This window comes from Phyllobates terribilis, unplaced genomic scaffold, assembly GCF_046119375.1.
Source record: "Phyllobates terribilis strain yellow unplaced genomic scaffold, ASM4611937v1 Scaffold_5__5_contigs__length_657084704, whole genome shotgun sequence".
Lineage (NCBI taxonomy): Eukaryota > Metazoa > Chordata > Amphibia > Anura > Dendrobatidae > Phyllobates > Phyllobates terribilis.
Genome location: NW_027362765.1, coordinates 414,382,572 through 414,394,682, shown reverse-complemented (window position 1 = coordinate 414,394,682; position 12,111 = coordinate 414,382,572). Strand labels below are relative to the sequence as shown.

Here is a 12,111-nt window from a genome sequence, read left to right as displayed (position 1 = left end):
AATCGGGTGCTTTGCTGTCTTGTGCCTGAGCATGCTGGTGGTGGTCAGGCTGTTAGCTTAGGTGCTTTTGCTGATGCTAGCCTGGCAGTTATTGGAAATGGCCTTTTTGGGGTTATCTGAACAGTCTTTAAAAAAGAACCAGACTCGGGAAAACCTAACAGTTGTACTGGCAACTTCCGTCTTGTTGGTGTTCCAGGGAGCAGTTGCCCGCCTTGTGTTTGTGGCCACCACACTGCTTGTTCCTGCTGCCTGTTGTGGTGCTAAGCCTCCTTCCCCCTGTGTGCTGCTGTCCTTGCTCTGCGTGTCTACTTGCCAGGTTGGGTCAGTGACTTCATCATCCACCGCTTCGTCTTCCACTTCCACACCCTGGTCCTCCTCCTGACTTTCTGTCCATTGTGTCTCATCATTATCCACCTCTTGCGACAGTAATTGCACTTTCCCACCGTCACCTTCGTGTGACCATGGCTGCTCAAATCGTTACATGCGATCTTCTGTTGCCGTGCTCGAAGCTGGCCGGTCAAGAGGCCCGAATTTATCAATGGAAAAGTGAACAGCTCTTGGGGTAACCCAGGACTGTAATATCTCTTTCAAACCACATATCCAAGCTATTTCCACTTCTGAGCGGACCGAGCATGAGGCCAGAATCTATAAATGGAAAGATGAACAAAACAACTCTTGGGAGTGTCCAAGTGTGTGATCAGTTGTCTCAGGGCAATCGGAATGGTGGGAAGAGGGAGGAACAGGGTGAGGAAGATGCCGACTCCAAGTAAAAAAAATCTCACGTATCCGCATATTCCAAAACTACGAATCTACAAAAACACTAGTGCACGCCCTCATCATCTTCCGCCTCGACGACTGCAACCTCCTGCTCTTTGGCCTCCCTGCTAACACTCTCGCATTCCTCCAATTTATCCTGAACTCTGTTGCCTTTCCTCTCTGTCAATCCCTGCACTGGTTCCCCATTGCCCAGAGACTCCAGTTCAAAACCCTAACCTTGGCATGCAAAGCCATCCACAACCTGTCTCTTCTATACATCTGTGACCTAGTCTCCCGGTACTTACCTGCACGCAACCTCCGATCCTCACAAGATCTCCTTCTCTACCCCCCTCTTATCTCCTCTTCCCTCAATCGCATACAAGCTTTCATCCGTGCATCCCCCTTCTCTGGAACTCTCTACCCCACCATTTCTGACCCCCACCTACTGTTGAAACCTTCAAAAAGCACCTGAAGACCCACCTCCCTTTGACATGCGTACAACCTGCAGTAACCCTCGCTCCACCATACCGCTGCATGACCAGCTCTATCCTCACCTACTGTATCCTCAGCCATCCCTTTTAGACTGTGAGCCCTCGCGGGCAGGGATCTCTCCTCTCCTGTACCAGTCACTGTCACATTTTTGTTCAAGATTATTGTAATTGTTTTTGCGATGTATACCCCTTTTTCACATGTAAAACGCCATTGAATAAATGGCGATAAAGTAATAATAATAATGTGGTCCAGACTCACATCTACTGAGACTGGACCATGTGGAACACAGGGTGGTGGTGGTGGCAAACTGACTGGAAGCTTTATCTGCTATCTAACCAACAACTATTTAGTAGCATCGGAGTCTCTGCCCCCTGCCAGGCAGAGACGCCGACCCTCTCACCTCCCGTCCTCCTGCGCTCCTCTTCCTGCTGCTGCCGGCAAGCGCAGCTTCCCGGTCATTGTGCTTAGGGCGCGCGTGCGCGCGCACCCTCTCTCTTAAAGGGGCCGGACGCGCCGTCCTAAGGAGTCCCCGGCCAATAGCCGGAGGACCTCCCATATATAAGGCACCTCCTCCAAAATGGAGGTGCCGAGCAAAAGTTGTTGCACAGTATATTACCTCTGCTTCAGCCCTCAGGTCCCGTTGCCAGCCTGACTACTGTTCCAGTCCGCCAGCCTGACTACTCTCCAGCCCGACAGTCTGCCTTCCGCTCTACCCACCAGTCTGCCTATGGGCAAGCCCGCCTGCTTACCAGGAAGCACATGCCAGTTACCTGCATGTTATCTGCTAGCCTACCTGGAGGCTCCTGCCGTCACTTGCCGTGACCACCTGATAGCCTACCTAGAGGCTCTGCCGTCACTTGCCGTGACCACCTGCCTGCTAACCAAGAGACTTTAGCCTGCTTGGCCGTCACTTGCCGTGACCACCTGTTAGCCTATCTGGAGGCTCCTGCCGTCACTTGCCGTGACCACCTGATAGCCTACCTGGAGGCTCCTGCCGTCACTTGCCGTGACCACCTGTCTGCTAACCTAGAGTCTTCAGCCCGCTCTGCCGTCACGTGCCGTGACCACCCGTCAACTAACCCAGAGACTTCTGCCTGCTTGCTGTGCCCATCCGCTATACCGGTCAGTCCCAGTCTTCTGACCCGTGGGAGCCACCTGCTCTTTTACAAGGTCATCCCCAGAGTAGCACCTGGTCCCTTTGCTCGGTCCCTCCCTGGTCACGGAGTCGTTAGCCGCCTTACGACCAGGGTCGGTCTGAGTTGATACCTAGTTACGCCCCTCTGGGTCCCTCCTTGCACCGCGGCACAGAGGTTCCACCACCCTGACCCGTAACACATTTCACACTGCTCTGGCTTCAATAGTGGTGTTCCGCGGCCCCCTAGAAATTGGGACAGGAAGGTAGTTCGACATGATGTGGGTGTTTGTTGTGCTCCCTCAGCAGGCACAGTTTCATCTTGCCCACGGCCTCTGCATGCACCATGACCATAACATCCACTTCCCCGTCCCTTGACACACATCTTGCCCATTTTAAATGGAGTTTAATATTTGTCACATTGCCTAAAATATCTGAATTATTACCGCAGTAATATAGGATCACGTCTGATGAGATGACCACAGTTTTAGGCAGTGACATGGAAGTCAGAGATGCTTCCAGGGGTCTTCCCCATGCTGTTCCCGTGTCTTCTCAGCACTGTATGAATGTGTCTGATCATGTCTCACACACCACATGGCCAGATAAGGTAGTAAAATGTTAAAATTACATTTCCCGGTGAATGTATTTTTCACCATTGAAAGCAATGCAAAAGTGAAAAAAAATGCATCAAAAACACTACGTGTGAACATAGCCCAAGGTGTGGAGACGCATTTTTGTTTTTTTAGATTTATTTTGCCTTATATACAACACATTACCCTGGAAAGGATGTTCCTTAACATTTTTCCCAGGAAAATCCATTTTGGTTTCGTTTTTGTATGTTTTATTGTGAGTCCGTAAAAGTGGTATAATACTCTGACAACATTGTTGACAGCTGTGACCTGGGAGTCAGAGATGCTTCCAGGGGTCTTCCCCATGCTGTTCCCTTGTCATTTGAGCACTGTTCCCATTGATTTGGCAATTTTTAGGCCCTCTGCAGAACGCCGGGGGTGGGAGGCGCTGGAAAAATGCCCGAGTTTCCCATAGACTTACATTGGGCTCGTTGCTCGGACTGAGCACTTGAGCATTCCAATTTACTCGACCCGAGCATTTTAGTGCTCGCTCATCACTATTAATTAAATTACCTAATATAGCAGGATAAATTTCAAGTTGATAATTTTGTACGACCCCCGAATTATGTTACAAATATCCAAATGGCCCCTGGCAGGAAAAATATTCCCCACCCCTGCTGCAAACGCAGTGGGCCGCCAATGAAACTGGAAGATACAACATGATTCATTTTGAAAAATAGAAGATGTCCAGAAATTCCATCAGCTCAGAACCGGCAGCAATCGGTGGGACCCAGCTACACAGGACCCAGCCAGGACATCGAGCCCAAATGTACAGTCAATGTCATTAAAAACTTTCTTCAGTGCAAAGAAGAACATGGTGTCCAGAAAGTGATGATACGGCCTCCACAGAGCCCCGATCTCAACATAATCCAGTCTTTGTAGAATTATATGAAGATACAGAAGGATTTAAGCAAGTGACATCCACAGAAGATCTGTGGCTAGTTCTTAAAGATGTTTGGAACAACCTCCCTGCTGAGTCCCTTCAAAAACTCTGTGTAAGTACCTAGAAGAATTGATGCTATTTTGAAGGCAGAGTGTGGTCACACCAAATATTGATGGGATTTAGATTTCTCTTTTGTTTATTCACATAGCATTTTGTTAATCTCGAAAACATTCTTATTTTGCAGCATTTTTCCCCGCTTGTCTAAAACTTTTATTCGATACTGTATATAAAACAGCAAACTATAAATAAGCAGTTAAAACATGTAAATAAATTAAACAAGTTAGATTGGCCCAGTGACTACCACACCACACCTTCCATCAACACAGGACTAGGACAGTAAAATGAATTTTGGAGAAGGGTGAAGGAAAAGGCAATGACACCTGGTAATCAAATGGATGCGGCATAATTGGTTAAAATCGAAAAAAAAAACTTTAATCCATAAAATATAAATGACTCACCATCCTGGACGGCAGGGCTGCTGGACGCTGTTAAGCAGGAAGAAGTTGAAATAAGGAATATGTACAATTATGAATGCTGATAATAAGACTCATCTATAGCGTGTAACAGTAATCAGTAACAGAATAATGGACATAGAAAGTGAAGCCTAACAGTGGTCATGGGCAACATTTAAAACCATTATTGAGGTTCTTTACTCTATGCAGCTGTAGGGGGGTTGAAGAAGAGGAAGAAGACGCTGAGAAAACAAGAGGGTTGTTAAGTGTTTTATATTTGTTATATGTTTATGTGGCGCCCCTGAGGGTTCAGTCGCCACAGAGGTACTGCACCTCACCCAGAGGTGTGGTGTCTCCTTCTCTCAGGTAAGGAAGGAGTGCTGCCCGGAACCCCAACACCTGCATCCAACACTACACTGCTCCAGGCCAGCTGGAAGGGCAAGATGCATGTGCGCAGCTGCTGAGCCCTGACCCTGGCTGGAGTGGGGGGAACTCAAAGGTAGGGGGAATCAGTAGTGGGTGTGGGTGGAGGAAGCAGTTCAGGGGAGTACTATGGTAGGAGGTATTTAAAGGGAAGCCATCTTAGGGTGGCAGTTCAGTAGGTCAGACAGTGAGAGAAGTCAGTCTGGGAGCAGAGTCTCTTTAGGAGCTCTGCTCCACAAGTTGGGGCCTAGTGCTGGAGGCCCAGGAGGGAGCAGAGGAGTAGGCTCTGTTCTAGTAAAGGGATCCCAGGGGGTATGGTGAGTGCGGGACGGCACCCGTACGCCCCGAATCTGTCAGAAGACAGAGGGATCGCAGGCCACAAGAAGGGGACCAGCCCCTGGACCAGTCGTGTAACTCCAAGTCTCGGCTGGAAAAAACGGAGGCTTCTGGCTTATATAGTCAGTTGCCAAAAGCCTCATTCTAATCTCCGCGAGGGTCAAGCAGGTCTGGGAACTCCAGTAAGACAGGAGGGACTTCAGAGCACCCGAGCGGGATTGAGAGTGGGAAAGCGCAGGGCAGGAGGGAAAAGACCCAGCGTGAAGTGGGTCAAGAGAGGAAGACAAGAAAGCGGGGTTCCGTCAGGTGCTCCTAACTTGCCTGAGGAAAAGCTGAACCCCTGCCTGGTGAACGCAGCGTGACGTGGGGAGGCTGGCACCCGTACAGTGCACCAGTGGAACTGTCATAAGAACTGTGAGTAAAGACTCGGATGACTGCACCGTACTGCCTCCGTCCATTCTTTCATCTGCGCCATCTTTCCCCCTGCACTACAACGCCTAGCGCAACCAACAACCCCTACACTGCCCTGGAGCTAGCTCTTCCTATGGAGAGCCATACCATCCCTGCTGCAGTAACATCAGCTTCAGAGGACTGCTCCGCAGTGGCGGCCCCTTTAGCCGCATTCCACAGGTGGCGTCACGAACACTTCCTAAACCCCATACAAATAACAATCCCCTTTTTGTTGACCACCCTGGGCCACGGACCAGGCCAGCCACCGTGATATCCCCCACCAGCATCCATAGGGCCGGCTGCCGAGTACCCCCAAGGCTCTGGGGGCGCGTCATTTATGTGGTTATGATAAAGTGTTTGCTGTGAAATCCCTATGGCCGATTATTGTATGCCGGTTCTCCTATAGGCTTTGCCTAAGGCCGTCCCTGAGATGCGGGAGATCTGCCCTGGGGGGAACTATACAATAGATAGGGATTCAGCTGCACTACACTCTCTCTGTATATGGAAACAGAACCTACCCCGGTTCTGTGCACTCGCGTCTTGAATCCAGGAATGAGGTGGTCTGACACAGGCCTCCCGTAACGGCAGGCGTACTCTGACTAATGCTCCTCACTATTCTCTCTCCCCTGCTAGACTGTCTGTAACCCGGAAATGATTTTCTATAAAACTGCTCTAATGCTGTAACTCCTCCCAGCTAATGATGTAACCCCTGTCTTAACTCTCTAGTGTCTAAGCAGTGTAGTGCAGCTGAATCCCTATCTATTGAATAGTTCCCCCTCTTGGCAGACCTCCCGCATCCCAAGGATGGCCTTAGGTAAAGTCTATAGGAGAACTGGCATACAATAATGGCCATAGGGATTTCACAGCAGACACTTTATCATAACCACATAAACATATACTGTAACAAATATAAAACACTTAACAACCCTCTTGTTGCCTCGGCGTCTTCTTCCTCTTCTTCAACCCCCGTACACAGCTCTGGCAGTCCAGCCCGTTCATGTGTTGCATGGTTTACCGCTCATTTGAATGGTAGATGGATATACTATGTACAGGGTTAGACAGGTCCATGATATAAATGTCTCATCCTCGGGGGTAAACCATTGCAAAAAAAAAACTGCAGCACTTCAATAACCATCCAAAAATAGTAACTCGTTTCCCATATATTTTTTTTTATGGTATAAAAGAAGTCACTTTTGTTTTTGGATAATTATTGGAGTGTTGTGGGGTTTTTCTTATCAGTGGAACCAGTGGCGTAACTTGAAGCTCATGGGCCCCAATACAAAAACTGAAACAAGGCCCCCAATTATTGCAAGTCTTTAATAGTATTGGGCTTTTCATATAAGCCAAAGAGATATTATGGGCCCTTTAGGCACCAGTGCCCAGATGTGATTGCAACCCCAGCACCTATTGTAGTTAGGTCCCTGAGTTGAGCTGCTGGGCTGGAGCTGGACACTGGGTGCACAGCTGCGCAACTAAATACTCAACTGAAACAAGATACGGTGCTGCCATTAACCCTTCACTTCTATGGATTTGACTTCTGGGAGTTGTGTCCATAAATAAAATGAGGGCCCTGATACCCTCTTCCTCCTCTCTGGGGTCAGGATTGAATGGAACTGTTGGATCATACATGCTCGATGCCACTCTATTCATTGTCTATGGGACTGATGGAGACAGATGATCGCTGTTCTCACTGATCTCCATCATTTGGATTGTTCAACCATAGCGATTACTAATACAGGTCCAAAAAGCTGGGCAAATTGCAAACTCAACTCTGCTGCACTGGTACATACACAATTATTATAATATCATCTAAAAAAAAATCTGAAAATTAAATATACCATTGAGTCTTCTTGTTGTACTGGTAGCAGCTGTGGAACAAGAGAAAATACAAACTGGTGAGTAATAAGAAAAGGTCATAGAAAAGATATGGGGGAAATAGTGATGTTGCACAGTGCGAACAATTTATCTTTCAATTCATAGGATAGACAAGAGTTTGGAAATGTTTCCACATGCAAAAACTATGCCCCATATCTGCTTCCATATATTTTGCAGGTATCTGTATCAAAATACGCAATAGCAATCCACTCAGGTTTTAGCGTTTTTGCAGCATTTATTTTCTGTGCTTTCCGTTTTGTTTTTTATTCATTTTTTGTGCAGTTTTTATAGTTTGTTTTTTTTATCATTGAAACTGTAAGATTTTTCATGTAAAAATGCAATTGCTATTTTTTTACATACATTTTGTCAAGCTCCCCATAGAAATCTATATTGAAAGACATACCAAAACAATGCACAGTGTGCATGAGTCTTCATTAAATCACATCCACTTTGTTTGATTCTGTAAATGCAGCAAAAAGGCAGCTGAAAAATGCACAGTTTACGCTACTTGGGAACGTGACCTTATAATCATTTTTATGGATAACAGTTACAGTTTAGTCATTTTCAGTTACTTTATAGATATACATAGACCTCTGCATTATTTCTATATTGGCATAATATTCTTCAATATTCTTCAAGACAATCCTAGCCACAAAACGTGGGTCTTTGAAAAAAAATAATGAACTGATATCTTTACAAAAATAGAAGTTTTAATAAGCTACCAAAGAAATTGTACCACAATGTATTACTAGTCATAGGTCCATTTTCCTGCCACTATTGCTAATTAGATCCCATGTTTGAGGGCACAAGTTCTTGCTTTTGGGAGAGAAGAATAAACGGCTGATACATTTTGCAATGCTGATCTCCTGATTGAGGAACGGTTAGGTATTTAATTACCAACACTGGAGGAAAGTAAAACTGTTCTCATATACATTACATTTTCCACAGAACATACACTTGTTGTGTTTTCCCTCTCTATCAAAATACTGTGTACTGTGACATTACTGTGTTTATTATCCCTGTAATGTGACATAACCCTTTATTATCTCTGTATTGTGACATCTGTGTGTGCACTATCCGTGTATTTGGCCAAATCAGATCCCTTGCACTGGTGAGGGGCAAAGACCCCAAAACACGTGTCTGCAAATAAAATGTCTGGTTCTGTTTTTTTATCCTAAGTCATGTGACAAGGCTCATTAGAGAGTCGATATTGACTTTTAGGGTTGCTACCTCCAGTAGGTTGCACTAAAGTTCTAGTCCTTTTCCTCTATGAAGAGAAAATTTACATATTATCTCTGTACTGTGACATAATTGACATTTTTTCACTATGCTGCAACATCACCGTGGTCATTATCCTTATACTGTGACATCACTGTGTTATCCCTGTACTGTGACATCACTGTGTTATCCCTGTACTGTGACATCACTGTGTATATTATCCCAGTACTGTTACATCACTGTGTTTATTATCCCTATACTGTGACATCACTGTGTTTATTATCCCTGAACTGTGACATCACTGTGTTATCCCTGTACTGTGACATCACTGTGCATATTATCCCTGTACTGTGACATCACTGTGTTTATTACCCCTGTACTGTGACATCACTGTGTTTATCCCTGTACTGTGACATCACTGTGTGTATTATCCCTGTACTGTGACATCACTGTGTTTATTATCCCAGTACTGTGACATCACTGTGTTTATTAACTCTGTACTGTGACATCACTGTGTTTATTACCCCCTTACTGTGACATCACTGTGTTTGTCCCTGTACTGTGACATCACTGTGTTTATTATCTCTGTACTGTGACATCACTGTGTTTATTACCCCTGTGCTGTGACATCACTGTGTTTATTACCCCTGTAGTGTGACATCACTGTGCTTATTATCCCTGTACTGTGACATCACTGTGTTTATTATCCTTGTACTGTGACATCACTGTGTTATCCCTTTTCTGTGACATCACTGTGTGTATTATCCTCGTACTGTGACATCACTGTGTTTATTATCCCTGTACTGTGACATCACTGTGTTTATTATCCCTGTACTGTGACATCACTGTGTGTATTATCCCTGTACTGTGACATCACTGTGTTTATTACCCCTGTACTGTGATATCATTGTGTTTATTATCCCTGTACTGTGACATCATTGTGTTTATTATCCCTGTACTGTGACATCACTGTGTATATTAACCCTGTACTGTGACATCATTGCGTGTATTATCTATGTACTGTGACATCACTGTGTTATTCCTGTTTTGTGATATCGCTGTGTTTATTATCTCTGTACTGTGATATCACTGTATTTATTATCCCTGTACTGTGACATCACTGTGTTTATTATCCCTGTACTGTAACATTACTGTGTGCATTATCCCTGTACTGTGACATCACTGTGTTTATTATCCCTGTACTGTGACATCACTGTGTTTATAATCTCTGTACTGTGACATCACTGTGTTTATTATCCCTGTACTGCGACATCACTGTATTATCTCTGTTCTGTGACATCACTGTGTTTATTATCCCTGTACTATGACATCACTGTGTTTATTATCCCTGTACTGTGACATCAATGTGTTTATTATCCCTGTACTGTAACATCACTGTGTTTATTATCTCTGTACTGTTACATCACTGTGTTTATTATCTCTGTACTGTGACATCACTGTGTGTATTATCCCAGTACTGTGCCATCACTGTGTATATTATTCATGTAATATGACCGCACTGTGTTTATTTTCCTTGTACTTTGACATTGATATGTGCATTATCTCTGTACTGTGACATCACTGTGTGTATTATTACTGTACTGTAACATCACCATGTTTATAATTTCTGCACTGTGACATCACTGTGATTATTAACTCTACATTGTGACATCACTGTGTTTATTAAAACTGAGGAAATGCAATAAAAAAACAATTTGCACACCCAGCAATTAGCAAGCTATAACAAGCTGTAGTTGATACTATACATGAATTACAAAAAAAAACAAATAGATAAAAACATTTACAACCAAAACCAATCCACTAACTATCACATGTAGATAATGTGAACTAACACCATGGTCTCAAAATCCTGCATAAAACAGGATAACTCACTATGAGATATTCAAGATGTCATAAGACGGAAAATAAAAGGATAATAATCAATCATTTAAAATTACACCCAGTATGTTAATTCATTAAGAGATATAAACTGTAAGGAGACCAAACAATTATAAAATTATACTGAATATTAAAATAAATCTTATAAAATACATATCAACTGAAGCCAACATAAAAGACTTGGTTGGTGGGGAAAAAAATAAGGAAATACCCTGAAGTGAAAACCACGCGTTCATCAGGGAAAAAAATGCATTACAAACAGATATCGGTGTTTTCTTCAAAACACACCAGACACTTAGTATGTTATGAGGAACAATCAGAGAAAAGGTATAATAGAAACAAGTCACCAATTCTGCATTTATCACCCACTCCTGGTTTTGGCTTCCACTCCTGAGAAAAAATACTGACCGAATACTGACCAAATAATGATAGTGGGGCAATGGCCATATACATGTTTATCTCTATTTTATATCTTTTAATATCTTGCCTGCTCAGCTATGGATAATATCTTTTGATATCTTCAATGTGTTTTAGATTTTCTTGTATGTAGTTTTCATCATCATTTCAGTAATTTAGATTTTTTTCATTCAGCCATTGTGCGGGAATCCATTTAGTCTTTGCATTTTTAAATCCCTTTTAAAACGGCAACATAAATATTTATGTCCCATATATAAAAATGAACACACAGAATATACTAGACCAATATTCCATCCTGTAGAATTAGAACCTTTGACAACTTTTGAAACAATTCCAATGGTCTGCACCCTGTGGCTCTCTATCTCCTACTATGCCGTCACAGCTGCGGAGTAGTTTCATCCTACAGAGATTTGGCAATAGGAGGACAAGATATCCTGACAATCCATATCACATGCATCTTACCTGTGCTGTTCAGGATCCATAGCCCACACAGTAATACCAGTGACCTCCCCATCCTGTACTGTGCTGATTCTAGATAGCGTGCACTGAGCCTGATATACAGGGATGGAGACAGGATACAGTGACTGGAGGAGAGATTAGGTGTCTGTGCGACTCCCAGGAGAAAGATCCCTTTAACGAAAAGGTAAAAATGCATACAAAAGCTACACAATTGAGTTTTCTTTGATGCTGGTAATATTTCACACGATTGTCAAAGCATCAGCATGTAAAGCGCCACTTAACCACTTCATGGCATGAGGTTTTATTGGAAAATTTGGGATCGTACGGCCATGTTCACAAATTGTGGAATAGCATTGAATAGGGTGAAATCCGCCGAAGAATGAGCATGCTGCATATTTCAAATCCGCAGCATATTTTCACTTTCGTAAGGATTTTTTTCAGCAAAGTGTGAATTGCATTTAAAGAAAACTATTTACTTGTATCTGCACCAAAAATTTGCGAAAAATCCGAAACGTGTGAACATGGCTTAACCAGCCAATCTGTGGTTGCTGAGGAAGATAAGTAGTCTAAGGCCACATTCACACATTCAGTATTTGGTCAGTATTTTACATCAGTATTTGTAAGCCAAAA

General features: G+C 43.8%; 1 protein-coding gene across 1 annotated transcript in view; it reads right to left on the bottom strand.

The window, feature by feature from the left end:
* The window catches only part of LOC141271239 (scavenger receptor cysteine-rich domain-containing protein DMBT1), a 69,111-nt gene extending 57,502 nt beyond the window's left edge, over positions 1 to 11,609 (bottom strand). The window contains exons 1-3 of the mRNA XM_073681357.1: positions 11,485 to 11,609; positions 7,452 to 7,481; positions 4,411 to 4,437 (exon numbers count right to left, since the gene is read on the bottom strand). Of these exons, the coding sequence (XP_073537458.1) occupies positions 4,411 to 4,437; positions 7,452 to 7,481; positions 11,485 to 11,536 (109 nt within the window). The 5' untranslated portion in view covers positions 11,537 to 11,609. The remainder of the gene's footprint in view (positions 1 to 4,410; positions 4,438 to 7,451; positions 7,482 to 11,484) is intronic.
* Between the last annotated feature and the right edge of the window lie 502 nt (positions 11,610 to 12,111).